Source organism: Octopus sinensis, linkage group LG19, assembly GCF_006345805.1.
Source record: "Octopus sinensis linkage group LG19, ASM634580v1, whole genome shotgun sequence".
In the NCBI taxonomy this organism is placed as follows: Eukaryota; Metazoa; Mollusca; class Cephalopoda; order Octopoda; family Octopodidae; genus Octopus; species Octopus sinensis.
This window is the reverse complement of record NC_043015.1, coordinates 30621280-30643503: the sequence shown is the minus strand read 5'-3', so window position 1 is coordinate 30643503 and position 22224 is coordinate 30621280. Positions and strand designations below refer to the sequence as shown.

The 22224-nt window shown below is 39.2% G+C and overlaps 1 protein-coding gene and 1 long non-coding RNA gene across 2 annotated transcripts; one reads left to right on the top strand and one right to left on the bottom strand.

Moving 5' to 3' along the window:
• The first annotated feature begins 465 nt into the window (after positions 1–465).
• Positions 466–2689, top strand: LOC115222276 (malignant T-cell-amplified sequence 1). The gene has a single exon (XM_029792445.2). It carries the CDS (start codon positions 563–565, stop codon positions 1109–1111), a length of 549 nt encoding a protein of 182 aa, XP_029648305.1. The 5' UTR covers positions 466–562; the 3' UTR covers positions 1112–2689.
• A 6572-nt stretch (positions 2690–9261) lies between these two features.
• LOC118767149 lies at positions 9262–12486 on the bottom strand. Its single transcript, XR_005003049.1, has 2 exons — positions 11779–12486; positions 9262–11022 (listed from the first exon to the last, which is right to left on the bottom strand). It is a non-coding gene; the product is annotated as an uncharacterized LOC118767149 (long non-coding RNA).
• Positions 12487–22224: the final 9738 nt, after the last annotated feature.

Here is a 22224-nt window from a genome sequence, read left to right as displayed (position 1 = left end):
TCTTAAGGTTTATGTGTAAAAACAAAATAATTTAAGACATTTTAAAAATATTGGCGATATTTTTAAAATATCGGGGACATCTTTTAAAATTCGACGATAAATGCCGGTTGCTGCGAGACTGTATGTGTGTTTATGTGTGTAGTAGCGCGCACACACACACACACACACACATATATATATATATATATATATATATATATATATATATATTATATATATATATATAGATTTAGATGAATATGGTACTTAAGTTAAAGGCACCAGAATTTGGTATGGTATTATCCATATAAATCAAATGGGGTGATTATAATCAAAATAAGCAACAAGGATAACCTTGTTGCTTATTTTGTATGTGTGTGTATATATATATATATATATATATATATTACTACACACACATATATATATATATATATAATACTACACACGCACATGTACGTTGTTGTTTGGTATTTGCTGCGGACCTGTATACGGGAGGAAAGCGACATCCGCTTCCGGAAGTGGACCAGCAGCGTGCCGACTCGAAGTGAAACAGTTTTTGGATTATTAGAGAAAAAAAAAGATGTTTAAAAAGTTCTCCGACAAGGAAATGGTGTCCAGCGTGAACAATGCCAAATCGTCCGTGCAGAGGACGATCCGGCAGAGTGTCCAGGAACAATATCCTTACATTGAATCTGTGCTCAACCAAATTCTTCCCAAAAAAGATGCCCTGAAAGTTGTCAAGTGTCACGAACATATTGAGTTGTTGGCAGCACAAAACGGTGAAATCCTCTTCTTCAAACAGCGCGAAGGACCCTACATTCCGACGCTGAAGCTCATCCACAAATACCCGTTTATTCTACCCCCCATGCAGGTGGACAAGGGTGCCATTCGCTTCGTGCTGAGCGGTGCCAACATCATGTGTCCTGGGTTAACCTCGCCGGGTGCCAAGATGACCAAAGTTGGTAACAGTTCGATCGTGGTGGTTATGGCCGAGGGCAAGCAGAATGCCCTGGCCATCGGACTCACTAAAATGTCGACCGAGGAGATTCTTCAGAAAAACAAAGGTATTGGTCTTGAGAATTTACATTATCTAAATGATGGATTATGGAATATGAAACCGGTTAAATAAGACGAGATGCATCAGAGACAGATTTTGAAAACTTTCCTCCCTTTTTTTTTTTGTAATGCCACGGAGACCTTTATTCCAAAGTTGGATCTCTTGGTAATTTCCTTCCTCTCCCCCCCTCCAATTGCCTTAGTCGCTAACAGAATGTCTGTCTATTCTGGATTTCTCTATTTTAATTTGAATTTACTTTGGATAGTCTCCAAATTTAGACAACTACATGCAGCCTAAAATGTTCCCTCTTTAACAAACCACCCAGTCACGTCTAGACAGAGATTTTTAATGGGAATCTTTGTCTAACCTTGACAGTCCACAAGAATTGTTCGTCAAATCTCTATATTTTATAAATGATTCATGTGTATTCTTGTTGACTTTTTTTGAATTTAGTTGTCTAGAGTTTGGATTCTGTTTGTATTTCTGAAATTTCTGCTGGAATGGTCCTGAAAACAAAAAAAATGTTCTCCACTCCTACCCACCTTTATATTTGTTTTTAACAGAAATTACAGCTGTTTTTGGCAGTTTAAACTTGTTCATTGTTCTAATTTGCCACTCACCACGAAAAATTAAACTTTTGTGTGTGTGTGTGTGTGGATATATATATATATATATATATATATATATATATATGTGCACGCAAGTGTGTGACAGTAAGAAGCTATAATTTTTCAGTTAGTAAAAAAATTTAGAGGTTCTTCATAATAATATTTTTGCTGACAAAAGTACCATTTAGGAAACTGGCCACCCTACCACCAAAAAAAGAAAAAAAGAACACCTATAAAAACCAAAATGGTCATTAATGACTCTTGTTTAATTATTACTTGGTTGAAGTAAAAAAAAAAGAAAAAAAAACTTAGTAATTTCAAAAGATTTGAAAAAAAATACTGTCGTATGTTTTTATTGTCAAAAAAGTTTTGAAATTTTGTGGTGGGTGTCGAATTTCGGTAGCTATATTGATTGTGTAAATCGAATACTCCAGGATCCAGAACGTTACTCTCTTTCGATGTAGTTTCGGAACAGCTGACCCTCGAAGTCCCATAATCTCGGCAGGGAATGAGAAGAGTACAGAAACGTGTGTGGGAGGGGTGGAATTTATAATTTAAGAAAAAAAAGGAAAAAAAAAAAAAGAAAATTTTGAGAGGAATTTTTTTTTTTTTTTACAGAATCGTAATTTCTGCTTTACGAAACAGGAATACGGGAAAACAAAACAAAAAACACCCCAACCCTTTTTCATTGCCACCACTTATAGGGACTTCAAGGTACAGCTATTCCGAAATTCTTCCTCTTTTTCCTCTATCTGTCAAAGGCTTCATGCCTAATTAAAAACACTGTATTATTATTATTATTATCATCAAGCTCTATTCCTTGCCCACACACATTCTGTTTTCTGCTATGGCATCTACACTGGCGTTGTGATGTCTCTACCGCCAAGATTCTTCAAAGTGGATCTGAGGTAGAAACTGGTGAAGTGATACTATACTGATGATATTAAGCCAAGTTGTCTGTAATTCTGTGGATTTCCAGAAAACACCCCACAGTTTAAAGCTGACTGCTTAATAAAACAGCATCTTTTGACTGCAAACAAAAACTATATTCTTGCCTCATGTTTGTCTTTGTTGTTTATTTTTCATAAACTTTTGTTTTTAATGACAACGTATTGCTACAGTTGACTGTGGCCTAGTGGTTAGGCTGTTTCAGCTCGTGACCATAACGTCATGGGTTCAATTCCTAGACCAGGAATTGCATCCTTGAACAAGGCGCTTAATTTTACATTGCTTCAGTCTCGTCAGCTGAGTGGCGAGTGCTGCTCTCTCTCTTTCTCTCCCTACCCCAGCTGCTGGGTAATGGGTGAGGGATCCAAGAAAGTGTCTGTCTTCTCATGTCTACCTGGGTACCTAATCATCATCATCATTGTTCGACCGTGGTCAAGACAATGGAATTTACCATGTTACGCCAGACTTCATGGTCCATCATAGCATTACGGAGGTCCTGTTGCTGGATGCCTGTATCCCTGGAGATTACATCAGGGTAGGAGATTGGGTACCTAAAACAATTAGTGAAAGACCGTGCATACTATACCAAATTATATTTACTCATGCGTGACTGCTAGCTGTACTTGTACCAATGCTACAAAGTCACAGATGTGTAGAGAAATGAGTGTGTGTGGGTGTGTATTGCAGAATAGATCAATCCTGTATGTGATTAATACTGATTGATTATGGAAAAATACCTCTAGATAGATTTGAACTCAGAACATGACTGACTTTGTCATTCTGCTCCCTTTCTGTCATTGCTAGCTTCATTCCTGACCACAAGGGTCAGCTGAAAAGTTCATAGGCTGACCAAGATACTCTCATGAATTGTAACCAAATGCTGTATTCTTTTCAACATTGCCCCCCCCCCCTGCAGTCCACACACCCATTCCATTAATGCATGCAAGATTTCACAGCTCTAACATCATTGCTTCATCATCATCATTCATCATTGTTCGACCGTGGTCAAGACAATGGAATTTACTATGTTACACCAGACTTCACGGTCCATCATAGCATTACGGAGGTCCTGTTGCTGGATGCCTGTATCCCTGGAGATTACATCAGGGTAGGAGAGTGTGCGCCCTCTGGTATCGCGAGCAGATGGCTTCCAGAGGAGAAGAGTAGAAATTACCTTGTTTTCGGCTCTACAACAATGTCCAGCAAACTGGACTCTTCTACCTTTCACAAGAGATGATACAGGTGGTAGTTTCCCATATATTTGCATTTTGGTTGGATGCGCTTCCACGAGAGATTTTGAGCTCTCATAAGGAGGTGAGTGTAAGTTCCATCCAACTGCCTCTCAATTGCAATTCCTTCATAGTCATCCTATGAACTTTTCAGCCCACCCTCATATACTGACTAATGTTAAGATATGTACATGTCCAGCTGTTGAAATGGTAGTACTAACCTATGATAATATGTAAATTTACAGAACTGTCCAACTCACAGGTAACTTAAAACAATTGACCAGCCCATATCCTGTAGACAGCAACTGTAAAAATATTGGCAGGTATTGTAGTCCATGTGTGAAGATGAAGTGAAAGTAGCTCATTATACATAAGCTTGTGAAAGAAGTAGCCAAGTGTCCGTGATGGGCCTCTTGGTAGAATAGGTAAGTTGGTTATTGCACAGTCAACGCCCTGCTAGATTTATTTACTTTATATCATATCTTGTAAACAACAGCATTCTTAGTTAAGGTGGCGAGCTGGTAGAATCGTTAGCATGCCGGGCGAAATGCTTAGCGGTATTTCACCTGCCGCTACGTTATGAGTTCAAATTCCGTCGAGGTCGACTTTGCCTTTCATCCTTTTGGGGTTGATTAAATAAGTACCAGTTACGCACTGGGGTCGATGTAATCGACTTAGTCCGTGTCTGTGTCCTTGTTTAGCCCGTTGTGGGTAGTAAAGAAATAGGTTTCCAATCACTGGTTCACTGTAAATATGATGATCAAAGTGACAAGTATTTCTGTTCAAAAGCACCAGTTTATCAGTTTTCTCCTTGATGTAAAACATCTATGAAAGCTCATTTTACATTTATCTTCCTATTGTTGGACGGGTTTTCTTCAGTACAGCATCTTGCCGCTTCCTTGTCATCTCCTTTGTGTTTGAGTATCCCGAGATCTGTTTTGCCACTTCTTTCCCTTCCACAGATTCCTTTCACTTTGATTGTCATCTTTGTTTTTAATCTTTTGTCATCCTCCATACACATATGTCGATACCAGGGCAATTTTTTTCTTTTTTACACTTTACATCTGATTTCTCTTACACTCAATTTTGTCATATTTCAAAATTGAAGCAGGTATTACTACTAGCATCAAAGGAATTCTTTTTCTGAGTGAAGGGCGATATGTCATGCTTGAGAAGACTCCTAAAGCCAAGTGAAATCATGGTCGTGGCCAATGGTCATATTTCTTTGTTTATGCACAATAACATTCAGCTAAACATGCCTACCTTCAGTCTTCTCTGTCTGTTTTGCTGCCCATCAGTATACTTCACACAAGAATCATCATCATTTAATATCTGTTTTCCATGCTGGCATGGGTTTGACAGCTTAACTGAAAACTAGTAAACTGGGGAGCTGCACTAGATTCCAGTCTGATTTGGCAATGTTTCTACGGCTGGGTGCCCTTCCTAACGCCAACCACTCCAAGAGTGTAGTGGGTGCTTTCTATGTTCTACCAGCATGGGTGCCAGTTATGTAACACTATTATCTCTCTTGGCTTGACAGAGCTTCTCAAGTATGGTATATCACCAAAGGGCTTGGGTCACCTGTCACTAAATCTCTGTGAGGCCCAACATTCAAAGGGTGCTTGGCTTGACAGGTCTTTTCAAGAACGGCATATTGCCCAACGTTTCAAGGGCACTTTTTACATGTCACTGGCATGGATGCCAGTTAGGCGACACTGGCTTTGGCCACGACTACGATTTCACTTGGCTTCAGGGGTCTTCTCAAGTATGAAATATCGCCCATCACTCAGAAAAAGAATTCCTTCGATGCTAGTAGTAATACCTGCTTCAATTTTTTCCACCCTGTTCATACTCTGTTTAGTATCATTTAAAAATGCCCACCTTCACTGCTAATCAGGTTACCTAGGTAACAAAAGCTATCAGTTCAAAGGAGACTTCTGGAAGCAGCTTATGCCATTGGTGCTCTTACTGTTAACTATTTCTGGGCATCTGGTCTATAAGGTCTTTCTTCTTTTTAATAGTATAGCTAGAGTTTGGGGCAGGCATTGAGTTTGTGGTAGTCCACAAGCCTATATTGGCTGTATAACAGTAGACCCCAAAGTACCACTCTCATAAAAGCATCACTCGGGGGCAGACTGTTTCCTCCCCACAGCTACACTACTGCTTCTTTTTTATTAGCTTGACTGTGAGCTTGCTATGTCTCTTGTGCACTCATAGTTTTACATTAAGTACACAGAATTCCTACCTACATCATCATCATTGTTCGACCGTGGTCGAGACAATGGAATTTACCATGCTACGCCAGACTTCACGGTCCATTATGGCATTACGGAGGTCCTGTTGCTGGATGCCTGTATCCCTGGAGATTACATCAGGGTAGGAGAGTGTGCGCCCTCTGGTATTGTGAGTAGTACCTACATCATCATCATCATAGTTTAATGTCTACCTTCCGTGCTGACATGGGTTGGATGGTTTGACAGGAGCCTACACCAGGCTTCTGTGCCTTTTGGCATGGTTTCTATGGCTGAATGCTGTTCCTAATGCCAACCACTCCACAGAGTGTACTGGGTGCTTTTTACGTGGCACCATCATATTTAGTATTTGAGTGGTTGTAAATAAGCATCATCACTTTACTGGAGAGATCCTCATCATAATTTCAGGTAGTTTTGTACAGAAACGGTTAACGAAGTAAACCTGTTGTTTAGCCCTAGGTCAACCTTGATTGAGCAGTCTTATCTTTTACTTATTTCAATATTGGACCACAGCCATTCTGGGGCAACACCTTGAAGGGTTTTGTTGTATACTGTTCATGTTTAACTCTTTATCAATCATATCCTACGAAGCATAATGCTTATTTATTCAAATTAGTTTGAATTAATCATGCATTATCTCACTGCTTCTAGATTTCAATGATAGATTTTTAGACTATTTTATGGTAAGCACGAGAAGCTGAATTTGGTCAGTTTGAACATAAAATATGTAGAATATTTGGGGCCTGATATAAGCCTGTTTAAATACTAAAGGATTACAAGAAAGAGTTTAATATCATTTACTTAGTAGGCATAGTAGTTATGTGTAGTTTCATTCTTGATGGGTGTTGACAACTCAAATGAAGACATTGTTATACGTGTTTTATTTACTTCACTTGTTGCACGGACTGTCGACATTCAGCGTAGTAATACTTATATACTTTAGACACAGTTCGTACTGTTTACTAATAAAATAGTGCCAAAAGTGGGGATATATTCTACACGCGTATACCTACGTATACACATAGATATGAATGTGTAACAGTAGTTGTGACTTTATTATTGAAGGGAACAAAACTGGCACGACCTTCTTGGAGGATGTCTTTGAGGTCTCTGTTCCATTCCATTTGTTGTGCAATGTTAATTTACGGTTGAGTGGCTGAGTGAATTGGAAAGTACCCAAGTATGAAATATGTGTATGTATGTACCTGGGTAGGTTGCTACACTGCTCTAGATGCAGTGTAAATAGGTAAGAACCGTTAAGTGGATGATATTGATGCAGGCATGGCTGTGTGGTCACTAAGTTTGCTTGACAGCCATGAGGTTTTGAATATGGTACCTTAGGGGAATGTCTTTTACCATGTCCCTTGTCTGACCAGTGCTGTGTGAGCAAATTTGGTAGATGGAAACTGCAGGAAGATTGTCATAGGTTTGTATATGTATGAGAAATTATAAATTTATATCATGTATTCCCTATGTATAATAGTGATATTGTGGTTATTTTTGTGCTCTGCAGGGGAGGTTCCAAAGGCAACTGGATTACACACAAAATTATATGTGTGTGTCTAAGAACACAAATAGGTTGTGATTTTTGTTTATTTTACACCAAATTTGGAACTTTCCCTATTATGATTTTATTCTACATATTCCTCTCTCAGATTCACACACTTATTGCAATGACCTCGCTGTAAAAGATTTGAGCGAGGTCGTTGCCAGTGCCACCTGACTGGCCCCATGCCGGTGGCACGTAAAAGCACCCACTACACTCTTGGAGTGGTTGGCGTTAGGAAGGGCATCCAGCTGTAGAAACTCTGTCAGATCAAGATTGAAGCCTGGTGCAGCCATCTGGTTCGCCAGCCCTCAGTCAAAATCGTCCAACCCATGCTAGCATGGAAAGCTGATGTTAAAAGATGATGATGATGATTGCAGTGGTTCTTCAGTTTTTCTAAGCCCTGTAAAAGAACTTAGGAGGTTGGGCCTCCAACCAGGCCTTTCATGATACCCTTAAAGCCAAGAACTTTTCAGGGCCCCTTCGTTTGTATAAACATATGTATGCACACCTGCGTGCTTATGCAAATAAACATGGATATTGATGTTCCACCTTGTCAACAGTTGAGTGGTGTTAATGTTGACATTCTTTGCTAACATTATGACCAATCTCTCTGTGCTTTTGATGACCTTTGAAAAACAGATAAATGTTGGCATCATCATCGTTTAACGTCCGTTTTCCATGCTAGCATGGATTGGACGGTTCAACCCGGGGTCTGGGAAGCCAGGAGGCTGCACCAGGCTCCAGTCTGATCTGGCAGTGTTTCTACAGCTGGATGCCCTTCCTAATGCTAACCACTCCGAGACTAGTGGGTGCTTTTTACGTGCCACCATCACAGGTGCCAGGCGAGGCTGGCAACGGCCATGATCGGTTGGTGTTTTTTATGTGCCACCGGCATGGAGGCCAGTTGGAGCGGCACTGGCAATGGCCATGTTCGGATGGTTCTTTTACGTGCCACCGGCAATGGTAACCACAACTACAAATTCCATTGATTTTTGAGCGATTTCGATTTCCTCAACAGGTCTTCGCAAGCAGAGTTTTGTGTCCCAAGAAGGAAAGGTATGCATAAGTGGGCTGGCTACATCCCAGGTAGAGGCCAAGTTGGCATCTAGAAGAGAATCCAGATGTAAAATCTTGCTTCAAATAATTGTTGTTTGTTCCTTCTCATGCCATTCCTTGCTCATAAGGGCTGGTTTCCCCACATGGATGGGATGCCGGTCCGTCACAGGTGAGCTGCAAGATGCAGGAGGAAAGAGTCAGCAGAAGTTTGCCATTACCTTCTGCTGGAGTCGCATGAGCTTAGGTGTTTCGCTCATAAACACACACATCGCCCAGTCTGAGATTTGAACCTGCAATCCCTCGACCACAAGTCCGCTGCTCTAACCACTAGGCCATGTGCCTCCACGCTTTAAATAATACTCCAGCCAAATCCATGCTAGAATGGGGAAAAATGAACATTGGACAAATGGACAATAGGTCTGAGGTTGTTCAGCCTCACAAACAAGACAGTCAAAGATGTGTGGTGTTGCAAACCTATCAAACCAAGCCAAACAAATTAACACAAAATAAGTTGGTTTTTTTTTTTTCTACACAGATTTATTAACAATTAATGCTGATTTTTTTTTTTCTTCTTTTCTCATTTTAATCATAAACCCTTGGAAGATGTAATATTTCCATGTTCAAATACATTTGGATTTCCTTGTATGGTAGATAAATTGATAATCCTAATTTTTATTATAATAATAATAATAATATTAATAATAATATTACAAATAGATGGAACAGTCTTGATATGAGTTTCAGATTGACTCTGAAGATGTCCTTGACTGTTTGAGTAACCTGCATCTCAATGAAGTTATTAAAGAACAAACTTGAGTCGGGAAGGGGTGGGGGTGGGTGGGGGAAGAGGTCAGGGGTTTAGGATGGAAGGGTTTTATATTTCTAGGAGTTTTATACACACACAGAAAAAAAAAAGCGTTAAAAAAAATTTTGCCAGTCGTTTTTAAAAACAATTTTTCCTTTTTTTTTTTTTGTATAAGAAAAAAAAACTACAAAAAAAATCAACCATAATTTATATAGGAAGGCAAGCTGACTGAGTATAAATAAGGTGGGGGTGGGGTGAGGAGAAGCAAGTCACTGAGTGAAGACTGAAATGGTTATGATGATGATGATGATGGTGTGATGACTCAGTTAAAAAAACAACCCCTCCAAAAAAAAAAAAAGCCATGGAGTAGTAAAGGTACTATACAGCAAGATCTTCATTAATGACACAAAGATTAAACTTGACATAAGGTACCTCTCTCTCCTGGTGGATGATTTTATATATATAAAATAAAGTGTTTTATGAGACATATTTCCATCCCCTGATCTTGTTCATAAAAGGGCAAAAGATAAAAGTCGACCCTAACAAGATTTGAACTGTCATTAGGAAGTTTGTAGCCCAGCTTTGTAAACATTTCTCTGTCAGTTGCCCATTATTCACTCGTATTCCGCAGCTTAAACTATAAAACTTAAAAACACCGTCGTGTACTTTCCCTGGGGTAGAGTTGCTGTCTAACTCCATTTGGGTCACCAGCAAAGCCTTACACGGGAACAGGGGCAATATGTATAATTAACACATTGCTCCACAAGGCCGGGGAGTTTTCAGTGGTGGGGTTATAACAGTGGTAGTGAGTTTATAATAGACAAATCACCGAAGACTGCATCCCTGCCCAAACCAGAGAAGCAAATTTAGAGTTGCAAACTAAAGAGAAATACTCGTCAATTTTTAGTGCTCCCACTGTGTTATCAGTAGATGTGTGTTGTGTATGTTGGTGAGTGTTTAGTATAAATATATGTGTGTGCACTATGTATGTCCTCATGATAGGGAGTAGCACCCACTCTCTGCCAACATATTTACAACCAGCTGAACTGGGCCCACAGACACTGCACCACAGATTACAAGATTTGAATCCCTAATTCTTTAATTAACAATCTACCTAATTAAACTGTGATTGTCAAACCAGACACAGACACCATGGTACATACAACCCTTTAAACCTAGATATTTAACAAGTCTGCTCCAGCATGGACTATTAAACCACACTTATCTTTCTCACCTTTTTCCCTTTGTCCATATATATTTGTCCATGTTTGGAATCAATGCATTACCATTTTAGGATGGTTTTAAGCAAGGTTTAAAGTAAAAAAAAAAAGGGGTGCAATGATTAGAAGGATGAAATTAGAAGCTGGAATTATAGTTTGTCTAAAACGGCTGTGTGTGTGTGAATGTCTGAATCAGGCACATGCTATACATACTCAGAGCAGGCAGTAGGTGTTAATAAAGTTAACTGCCAAAAACTATTACAACTATGAGATAAGGTGTAAAAATGTGTCTGTATATATATATATATATATATGTCTCCACACAAAAAATGGAATAAGCAGAACAAGATGAGACGCATGGGATAGAGAGTTGCTGAAGAGGTCACAGAGTGTGTGATGAAAGAACTTTGACAAAGAAACTGATATAATATAATCTTTTCTACTCTAGGCACAAGGCCTGAAATTTTCGGGAAGGTGGGGCAGTCAATTAGATCGACCCCAGTATGCAACTGGTACTTAATTTATCGACCCCGAAAGGATGAAAGGCAAAGTCGACCTCAGAACTGATATAATATAATAAAGCTGAAATGAAGACTGAATGTATAGTGCATGTGTTTAATTGGCAAAATATGACCACCCCCAACTATATTCTTTTACTTATTTCAGTCATTTGACTGCGGCCATGCTGGAGCACTGCCTTTAATCGAGCAACTCGACCCCGGGACTTATTCTTTTGTAAGCCCAGTACTTATTCTATCGGTCACTTTTGCCGAACCGCTAAGTAACGGGGACATAAACACACCAGCATCGGTTGTCAAGCAATGCTAGGGGGACAAACACAGACATACAAGCATACACGCACACATACATATATACGACGGGCTTCTTTTCAGTTTCCGTCTACCAAATCCACTCACAAGGCTTTGGTCAGCCCGAGGCTATAGTAGAAGACACTTGCCCAAGGTGCCACACAGTGGGACTGAACCCAGAACCATGTGGTTGGTAAACAAGCTACTTACCACACAGCCACTCCTGCACCTACATATATATGTGTATATATATATGCACACACATATAAGAATGGTAGTGTCTCAGCATGGCTAAAGCTAGCACAAGTCTATGCACACATACATTACAGATAACAATTAAAGCATTTCTAATAAAACTGCACCTTGTATAACAAAATTATAATTATATCTATCCCTTTATCAAATGATAACAGGAGCTGGAGAATACACATGCTGGAGCAATCTAAAGCTCTAATGAAGGTGTGTCAACATCTGATAGATGAACTTAGCCAGAGAGGTTCTGCTTGCCACATTATGAACCATACTATTGTAGGCAAGGCAAAGGCATGTACTCTGCAGACCACACTTGCAAGCCACCCATGCGAATAAGAACTGATGCAGAGTACAGAGAGAGAGACTCTTGATTTCCTCTTTGCATGGGACAACCTCTCTGGTGGCGAGAAGGGAGGGTCATGAAAGGATGCACTTAAGACATACATAACATCGAAGACAGTGGGTTTTATGCAGTGCTCTGTATGTGAGCATGTAAGACGAAGCAGACCATGAATGACCCGTCCAACCCATGCCAGCATGGAAAAACAAGAAAAAGAAATAAACACAAAATTATTATAATGATGATATATGTCTATAGGAATACCCCCCCCCCAACCGCTGTGTTTTATCTATGTAAATAAACATATAGATAGATATATTTGTATTTTTATGCAGTTTATTCCCCCGCCTCCCTCTACTCTTTTACTTCTTTCAGTCATTTGACTGTGGCCATGCTGGAGCACTGCCTTTAATCGAGCAACTCGACCCCGGGACTTATTCTATCGGTCTCTTTTGCCGAACCTCTAGGTTACGGGGACGTAAGCACACCAGCATCGGTTGTCAGGCGATGTTGGGGGGGGGGGGACAAACACATATATATATATACATATATATTATGGGCTTCTTTCAGTTTCTGTCTACCAGATCTACTCACAAGGCTTTGGTCGGCCTGAGGCTATAGTAGAAAACACTTGCCCAAGGTGCCACGCAGTGGGACTGAACCTGGAACCATGTGGTTCGTAAGCAAGCTACTTACCACACATCCACTCCTACGCCTATACACAATCCTATTAAACATTATTTCTATACATGAAATAATTGTTTCAAATCCTGGCACAGGGCCAGAAATTTTGATGAGAGAGGAAAGTCAATGACATCAGCCTCAGTACATGACTGGTACTTTATTTAATCAACCCTGAAAGGCAAAGTTGACTGTGGCAGAATTTGAACTTGAAATGTAAAGAGTCATAAGAAATGACACTAAGTATTATGTCTCTGACGTGTGGGCAATTCTGCAAGATCACCGCTTCATATATGAAATTATTATTAAAGATAACAAGTAAATAATTTCCAGTTCGTTATGGAAATGATAATTAAATGCTTGGGGTTCAATGTATAACGTGAGTAAATGGCTAATGTGTGTTGTATGTATGTAGTATATGTTGTTATATATTGTGTGGTAGTGTGTATGTATGATTTAAGGAAACTGGGGAAAAAAAAGATGATAATTTAATAAACTCTAATTAGTTTACTTATTAAAGTGGTGACCACCTTCATGGAATATCATATGACACAGGCTGAGGTACTTGTCCAAGAGACCATGCAGTGGGACTGAATATTTAAACAGATTAACAATTAAATTCATTTATAAATATATGGTGGCGAACTTTAAAGTCCATTGGGTTGTTAGAAACTAAAAGGGGACGGTCCTTTAGTATGAATATAATTTGTTTCCCATATAAAATACAGGTTGCAGGTCGCATAATCAAATGTGTGAAGTAATTTATAAATAAATATATTCCACGCAAAATATGGTGCAACAGCAATGCTAGGTGTGTGTTTATACACACACACACACACATATATATATATTACTCTTTTTCTCTTTACTCTTTTTACTTGTTTCAGTCATTTGACTGCGGCCGTGCTGGAGCACCGCCTTTAGTCGAGCAAATCGACCCCGGGACTTATTCTTGTAAGCCCAGTACTTATTCTATCGGTCTCTTTTGCCGAACTGCTAAGTGACGGGGACGTAAACACACCAGCATCGGTTGTCAAGCGATGTTGGAGGGACAAACACAGACACACATATATATATATACGACAGGCTTCTTTCAGTTTCCGTCTACCAAATCCACTCACAAGGCATTGGTTGGCCCGGGGCTATAGCAGAAGACACTTGCCCAAGATGCCACGCAGCGGGACTGAACCCGGAACCATGTGGTTGGTTAGCAAGCTACTTACCACACAGCCACTCCTGCGCCTATATATATATATATATATAGAAAATGTAGGTAAGATTCGGTTGAACTAGGTACTTAAGTTGAAGCACCAGATCAGTCCGGTATTATCCTGTTGCTTACTTTGACAGGCATACATATATATATATATATATATATATATATAAGAAACATGTTATTTAGTTCAGAGAATTACAGGTGACTATACACACTGACAAATCAGCATGGGATATATATATATATATATATGTGTGTGTGTGTGTGTGTGTATCAGTGTGTGGGTTGATGATATTAATATAGGTCATTTAGCAGACTTACAAGCTGAATGTAGGTGGATACCATCATCACGGAGATATTTATTAAAATGCATGCACACACACATAGATGCATAAACACACACACACACATGTATAGGCACACTGAAGAGATGACAAAGGACTGCTCCAACTGGTGATATTATACAGTGCTGCAGAAGATCAAATAACTCACGACAAAACAAACACACTTTGAGATGAAGTGTTTGAAGGCTGAGACATTTTGTACTCTGCTAAACACAAATCTTGTTGCCCTTCTCTTCTTCCGGTGTCATATCCTTTGAAACCTCTCACCACTCAATTGCCTACTCCCAGCTCATTTTAAAACCAGTTTCTCTCCCATTTATAGCTCTCTCTCTCCATTTCCACCACCCATTCTCACCCCTTCACTAAACCCATAAAAAACTATAGGACCACCCTCTTCCCTTTATAATACTCTCTAACTTCACCCTTGTGTATTACCAGCCATTATTCCTTCCCTGTGGAGGTGCATGGCTTAGTGGTCAGGGTGTGGGACTCATGATTGTAAGATTGTGGTTTCAATTCCTAGACTGGGCAATGTGTTGTGTTCTTGAGCAAAACACTTTATTTCACATTGGTCCAGTTCAGTCAGATGGCAAAAATAAGTGACCCTGTGATGGACTGGTGTCCCATCTAAATGGGGAATATACATGCTATGAAACTGGCCCTTATGAGTCAGTATGACTCAAGAAAGTAACTTTACCTTTTACTCCTTCCCTCCCACCTCAGGATCCTTTCTTTTGCCACCCATCACCCACTTTTTATCTTATCCCTTAAATCCCTTTTACCTTTGTCCACCTCTGCTGCTGCCAATCACTTACTGATTCCACCCCAAATAATCTATTTACATTATTATATGGCTCCATTGTTTGACCCGATCAGCCTGACCCTCCTTACATAATCAGCCTCTCTTCTAATTGTCTCAAATTAGTTACTTGAAAAATGTACATGCACTAAGTTATTGAGTACTCTCTTCACTTGGACACTTGGTTCCCTCACCCACTTCTAGCTTTATGTCTTCTCCTTGGTTGTCTAAGTTCACTTGGGTATGCTCAACATTTTCCTATGTGCAGGGGCATCCCACTTTTGTACTGGTGCTTACAATAAAAAGTGATAAATCATGTTCTTTCTAGAGCAGGGATTCTCAATGTGAAGGCCCTAAGAAAATTGTGGTGATGCATGGGATCCAAAATTCCACCCTGCCCTTATATACTACACCTATACTTTTTTTCCAACCACCAGAAGAGCATACATTTTTCTTGAATGTTATAGTGGGGCCTGTTTTAGAATGACTGTTACTTGTACAGTGAGTGTTTGGCAAATGAGAAGAGAATGTTTAGGGTTGTGAGATCTCTTTATCATGAGATAAAGCACCCACTACACTCAGTAAAGTGGTTGGTGATAGGCAAATCACCCAACTGTAGAAACCAAGTGAAATGACACAAATGAGCATCAGTGTATTGTAGCAGTAAAGAGAGAACGGATGCAAATGACGATGATGTTATATATATATATGTTATACAGACAAAATGGTAATATCTTGAATGCACTATAGCCATGAAAACAGCAGAAGGATTGGATATTATTACCCTTATAAAACAGAAAAAAAGGTGTCACTATTGACAACTTTTTCCTGTCTTATAAGGGCAATAATACTTGATCCTTCTGCTTTCAAAATATTACGTTCCTGTCTGTCTCGGAGTGGTTGGCGTTAGGAAGGGCATCCCGCTGTAGTAACTCTACGAAATCAAGATTGGAGCCTGGTGCAGCCATCTGGTTTGCCAGCCCTCAGTCAAAATCGTCCAACCCATGCTAGTATGGAAAGCGGACGTTAAACGATAATGATAATGACATTCAACGATTCTAAAAACAAAATAATAGTTTGTTTGTGTGTGTGTGTGTGTAAGTAGAAGGTGTGTAAACATATATGGTCAGACACAGTTACGCCCATGCACCATTCAAGAAGCAGTTCCAAAAAGAAATAACTTTGGGCCCAAAGTACAGATGCCAGCACAGAATCTACACTCTGTATTGAGTACCTATGGACACACAGACATATTCGTGTGTGAAAAAGAGATGTACAGCAGTCACTTAGCAGCCACTCCTGTCGCACAGCAATTACACAATAAAAACAGAGAAACATTGTAAAGTGAATAGTAAACACTGATGGTAGTATGTCAATAAATGGAGATGACACAACTGTTTGTAGAAGGAGTCGGAAAGGGAAACCTTTTGTTTTGCTAAATAAAATGAAGAGGAAAACTGAGCAACAGTTAAGGGGCAAGAACTACCAGACACGACAATCTTGCAGAGCGGCTTAAGTTACTCAACAAAGAAATTAAGACTGGGAAAAAGATACCAAATAAGATTCCATCGACTGATTTTTGCATCCCGAATAGCTTTGTTTACCTCTGTAAGGAACAGGATATGATGTACGAGTGAGGAGGTCATTGTCAAATAGTAGTGGAACAACAGTTCAACTAGGCCTGGACAATCTTTTTCAAGAAATAGGCCACACAATATGTCATCTGGTGGGTCACACTGTTAAAAAAATTCAATGTGACTTTTGGTTGGCACACCATTCGGAAAGTCCCGCAGGCCACAGTTTACCCATGACTACTTTAAATGATAAAAATTATAGAAAGAAAACCCTAAACAAACACAACAAAACAATGTTTTTATTCCATACTGGAAGGCTTTTAAGGAAATACTCAAAACAGCAATTTCAACAGACCTAAGGAAGTAAATGAACAAATGATGGTCATTTCAGGGACCGGATCAAGAGCAACAAATATGTCTTGTCACCTATTCTTGAAGTCATTATGGGAAGTAAAGGATGTGTTTATAAAACGCCCAATCCTTTCTGAAAGAAGGACCAATTTGCTTAATCTAAATACCATGTGCACATTTGAAGGAACCAAGGCTGTGAGGTTAGTCTTCATCCCAAGATGCACCTTCTGTTTACCAGATTTTATCACGATCAGCTTTAAGAGTTCAGTAAAGAATTCTCTCCACTTCTTAAGGATGTTCCTCTCTATGAAGAGGGAACCCCGGCCGAGTTCTTAATGGCAGGTGTGGAAGAGGGTCTTTTGTTACGAAGTCAATTAATGGTCTGTCAGAATACTTTATTGGTCAATCTAAAGTGATAGTCCAGTTTGACCCTTAGGGTCCTCCTATGGTTTAGCTTTGGATGTTATTTATTATCTCTGCAACTTTTCATGCCTCAGAGTACCATCTGTGCAAAAGGGGGGGACTTGTTTCCAGGCCTCCTTCTTTGCTCAGATGGCATTTTTACCTTCCGGTTTAAACCAAGGGGTTCCCTTGCCACTTGGCACCACACCAAGCTGCTGTCATCTACAGCATTTTACAGTCACAGAAGAAACTGCCAAACAAAACAATCTCCACTGTTTCAACATCTTCAGTTTGTTCAGGAAGGTCTCTGAATATGGATGCAATAGTGACTGCATATTTGTTTCTGATCTCATCATTCCTGTAGGCTGCACTGGACTTAACCAGTTTTGTGGATTCTCCCGACTGTTGCAGACAGTCTTAGGTGGTGACCCGTTGTCAGCTCTACTCCTCTCTTTACATGACCATCCAGCAAAGAATCAAAGAGGCCAGAGACAATAACAAAACCTACCAGTGAACTCTGTCCCAAAGTATCTCTATACCAGATATATCTAGGAATATCCCTGTGCTAGAAGAATATGTTCATAATGGAGAGTCCATATCAAGCACAGAAGTCTAGTAAAGGCCTCTCCATTTGCATTGAAAACTCCTTGTAAGAGAAATGACTTGGTTTTAACTACAGCAACCTTGAAAAGGAAGGATTCTTTAAGCCAAGCTAATGAGCAGGAGGCCTAGAGGTAGACCAAGAATGATGAGAAGGTTGGATAATATCCATTGCCATAGTTGGTTGTGCTGAGGAATCCAGCCAGGAAATCTAATGATGGTTGCTTCTGATAGGACCCTATGGAAGAAATGTTTGAGGATTCTACCCCATAATCCTTCTGGAAATAGTGGGCAGAGAAGATGGAAGGATGGAATACTAATCTGAAAGATGTATCATTCATATCCAATTCTCCTTTTTTTATGGCTAACAAGAACTGAATCCAATTCAATCTTGCAAGACATTGAAGCTAAAGAGAAAGAAGTTCTTACTAGGAAAATTGATCTCCTGAGCATAAAGTTGTGAAATGAATTAAAGAGATTTTCAAAAGTGTGTCCAGGACAACTTTAGATTTGGTGGTAGACAAACTATTTGTAGAGAACTCTGGGGCAACAACATATGTAAAGTTTTTTTTTTTAACAATAATGATACGTATGTCAATAAATGAAGATGACCTAATTACTTATATAAGGAGTCAGAGAGAGAGTGTGAAAATTTGGAGCAACAGTTAGGGCGGGAACAGCCAAATGCCAGAACCTCTAAGAGCCTGTTAAGCCAGAGAACATGGCTGACCCAAGATGGGAACTGTATCTCAATCAAAGTGTTATATTCTTTTAAATCAAATGTAAATCAAGCAACAAGAATCATTTAATGTTTTGAACCAATTACAAAGCCCCTACCCAGTCACTCAAACTGCTAGAAACAGCAGCCAAATCACATCTCTTAAAAAAGATACCCCTAAAAAGACAGTATGGTCATGGCTGGAAAGCCATGGTAATTATAAGTGTGCTCAATCAGGGCTGGCCAGAGGCTAAACATTAACAACAATACAACTACATGCTTCATATTTAGAAAAGGCACCACTGTGATAGACTTCAAATAGTAACAATGATCATTTAACTTTGGCACAAAACTTCAATTTTAGGGAGTACTGGTCAATTGAATCAACGCTAGTATATACCAAGTGTTTACTTCATTGACCGAGGAAAGATGAAATCAATAGGTGACTCCAGTGAGCAACAAAAACAATAATAATAATTCTTTTTTACATAGATACAAGGGCCAGGAATTTTTTTGCTTGGGATGGGGTACAGTTGATTCAGACTCTGTTGGTACTTTATTTTATCAATCCTGGAAGGACACTGCAAAGCGTTTTGTCTGTCAGTTCACCACAATAGCAGAAGCAACAATAATTGCTTGTAACATTAGTACAAGGGCAGAAATTTTAGGGAAGGTTATAGTCAATTAGATCAACCCCAGTACTTAACTGGTACTTTATAATAACAATGATTTCTAATATAGGAAGAAAAATAATATATTTTTGGTTGGGGAGGTTCAGTGCTAGATTAGTATTTACTTTTGTTCAGCCCAGAAGGATGAAAGGCTAAGCAGCATCCAGTCAAATTAGTACTTGGAACATAAAGGGGGTTTAATTACGTTCAGCTGGGCATTTTGTCCAGCGCTCCCCTGATTACGCACATGCACACAAAACCATAATACTATTACTAATAATAATTATTTCTAACACAGGTACAAGGCCTGAAATTTTTTGGGGGAAGGAATAGCTGATTGCATTGGTCTCAGTACTTTATCAACCCCAGAGGAATAAAAGGTTAAGTTTTTCATGGCAAGCTGTAAACTCAGGACATAGAGAGCTGGAAAACATAATGCACAACATTTTTTTGATACAGTTGAAATTCTGCTGACACATCACCTTAACCCTTTCGATACCAAACCGGCTGAAACCGGCTCTGGCTCTGAGTACAAATGTCTTTGCTTTCATAAGTTTTGAATTAAAATCTTCCACCAAACCTCAGTCACAATTTATGTTCCTAACACTAGCGTAATGATATAACTAAGTTATTTTACTAAATTCTTTGTTATATTTAAAGTAATTGAAAGAAACACAGAGCATCTCAAAATAAATACAGTAACGAAAGGGTTAATAATTATCAGCGACGATGATGATGATAATAATGATTTCTAACATAAAAAGAAAGGAAGGGCATCTAACTGTAAACAACATGCCAAAAATGTAATGTATGACTGGCATATGGCTAGAGAAAGCTACATTGGCAGCTATCTAGGAGGGAAGAAACAGCAAATAAGAACTCAGGTTTGACAGGAAACTTTAGTTCTCTCCAGACGGAGCAATCTCTCAGTGGTCAGTAAGCATGATAAAATGCATTGATTCTGCACTGCAGGATGTAAACAACTGTTGACCAGTTATCTGTTGCTGTAAGTGCACGGTAACCTGGCCCATGATGACTTGTCTAACCCATGCCCACAAGAAAAATAAATATAATTAAAATGCCCCCATCCCATCTTAGTGGGAGGTTACTGATTTAATCACTACATCATCCAAATAATTTCAAATTTTGCTATAGGGGGAAAAATGTGGTGGATTAGATTAACAGCAGTATTTGATTAGTCCTTGATTTATTGACTTTGGAGGAACAAAGTAAACTAGACTTTCGTGGGATTTGAACTCAATGGAAGAATCTGCTTTCTAAATTGTATTTCTATGACAACAAGGTTGGAGACATAGTACGATTGTGTATAATGTGTAAAAGATGATGGAGGTGATGTGATGTGAAGAAGAGTGCAAGTGAGACAAGGGGAAGACAGAGAAATGCCGGCAGCTGTTGTTTTGGTGAGGGTGTTTTGTGAACTGTTAAGCAAGAGTAGTTAGATGTCTTTGTGTCAGGGGGTGGGGGTGGCTAGGGGGGTTCTATAAATACACATTATTAAACAAGAGCTGGAGTTAAAGAATGGGAGAAGTCTATAAATATACATTATCTTGAAAGAAGAAGGGAAGGGAATTGAAGTGAGAGGAAGCGGAGGAGAATAAACACATCAGCTAAACAAGAGACCAGGAGAATGAAGGTGTGTCAGGAAGAGGAGCTGAGAGGTTTATAAACTCTGTAAACATCAAATAACAAAATAAATAAGTGTGGTGGTGGTGGTGGTGGTGGTAGTGGTAGTAGGTGAGTTTTCAAAGAAGAGCAAAAAAAACCAAAACAATACCAAATAGATGTTTCTGAAATAAATTGTGTGAATGAGAGAGAATATGAGTTTTCTAGAGTGGCTGTGTGGTAAGAAGCTTGCTTTCTAACCACATGTCTTCTATTATAGCATTGGGCCGACCAAAGCCTCCATGACTGGACTTGGTAGATGGAAACAGAAAGAAGCCCTTCATATATACATGTATGTGAGTGTGTGTCTGTTTGTCATTGCACCATTGTTTGACAACCGATGTTGGTGTGTTTACATGCCTGTGACTTAGTGGTTTGGGAAAGTGACCGATAGAATAAGCACTATTGTTCTATTAAAGGCGGTGCCAGTATGGCCACAGTCAAATCACTGAAACAAGTGATAGATATATGTTCATTCCTTTAATATCTGTTGTCTTTCTCTCTCTCTCTCTCTTACTCTCCCTATATATATATATTGGCCAGCTTGCTTAGCCAGCGGGGTGGCGCTATTTGAAGGCTAAAACAATGCGAAGCGCATTGTGACCAGCGATGTGTAACATCTGATAACCTGGTTGGCCACGGTGATATATATATATATATACACACATATATACATAAATATATATACACACACATATATATACACATACACACATATATATATACACACATACATATATATATATGCCCCAGCATGGCCACAGCTCGTGAGCTGAAACTAGATGAAATAAAAATGAAATAAATACATATAAATACACACACACACATATATATATACATATATATGTACATATATATATATACATGTATACATATATATATATGTACATATACATGTATACATATACACACACACACGCATATATATAAACTTTTACAAAAAAGGGGGATAATAATAACTTCTGAGTTTTGCCCTGATAGTTTTCATCAGAGTGTCCGATGAGGGCCAGCCAGACGAAACTCTGAACCCATATTCTTGTAAAAGTTGAATAGTAAAGATGTACTCTACTAAAAAGTA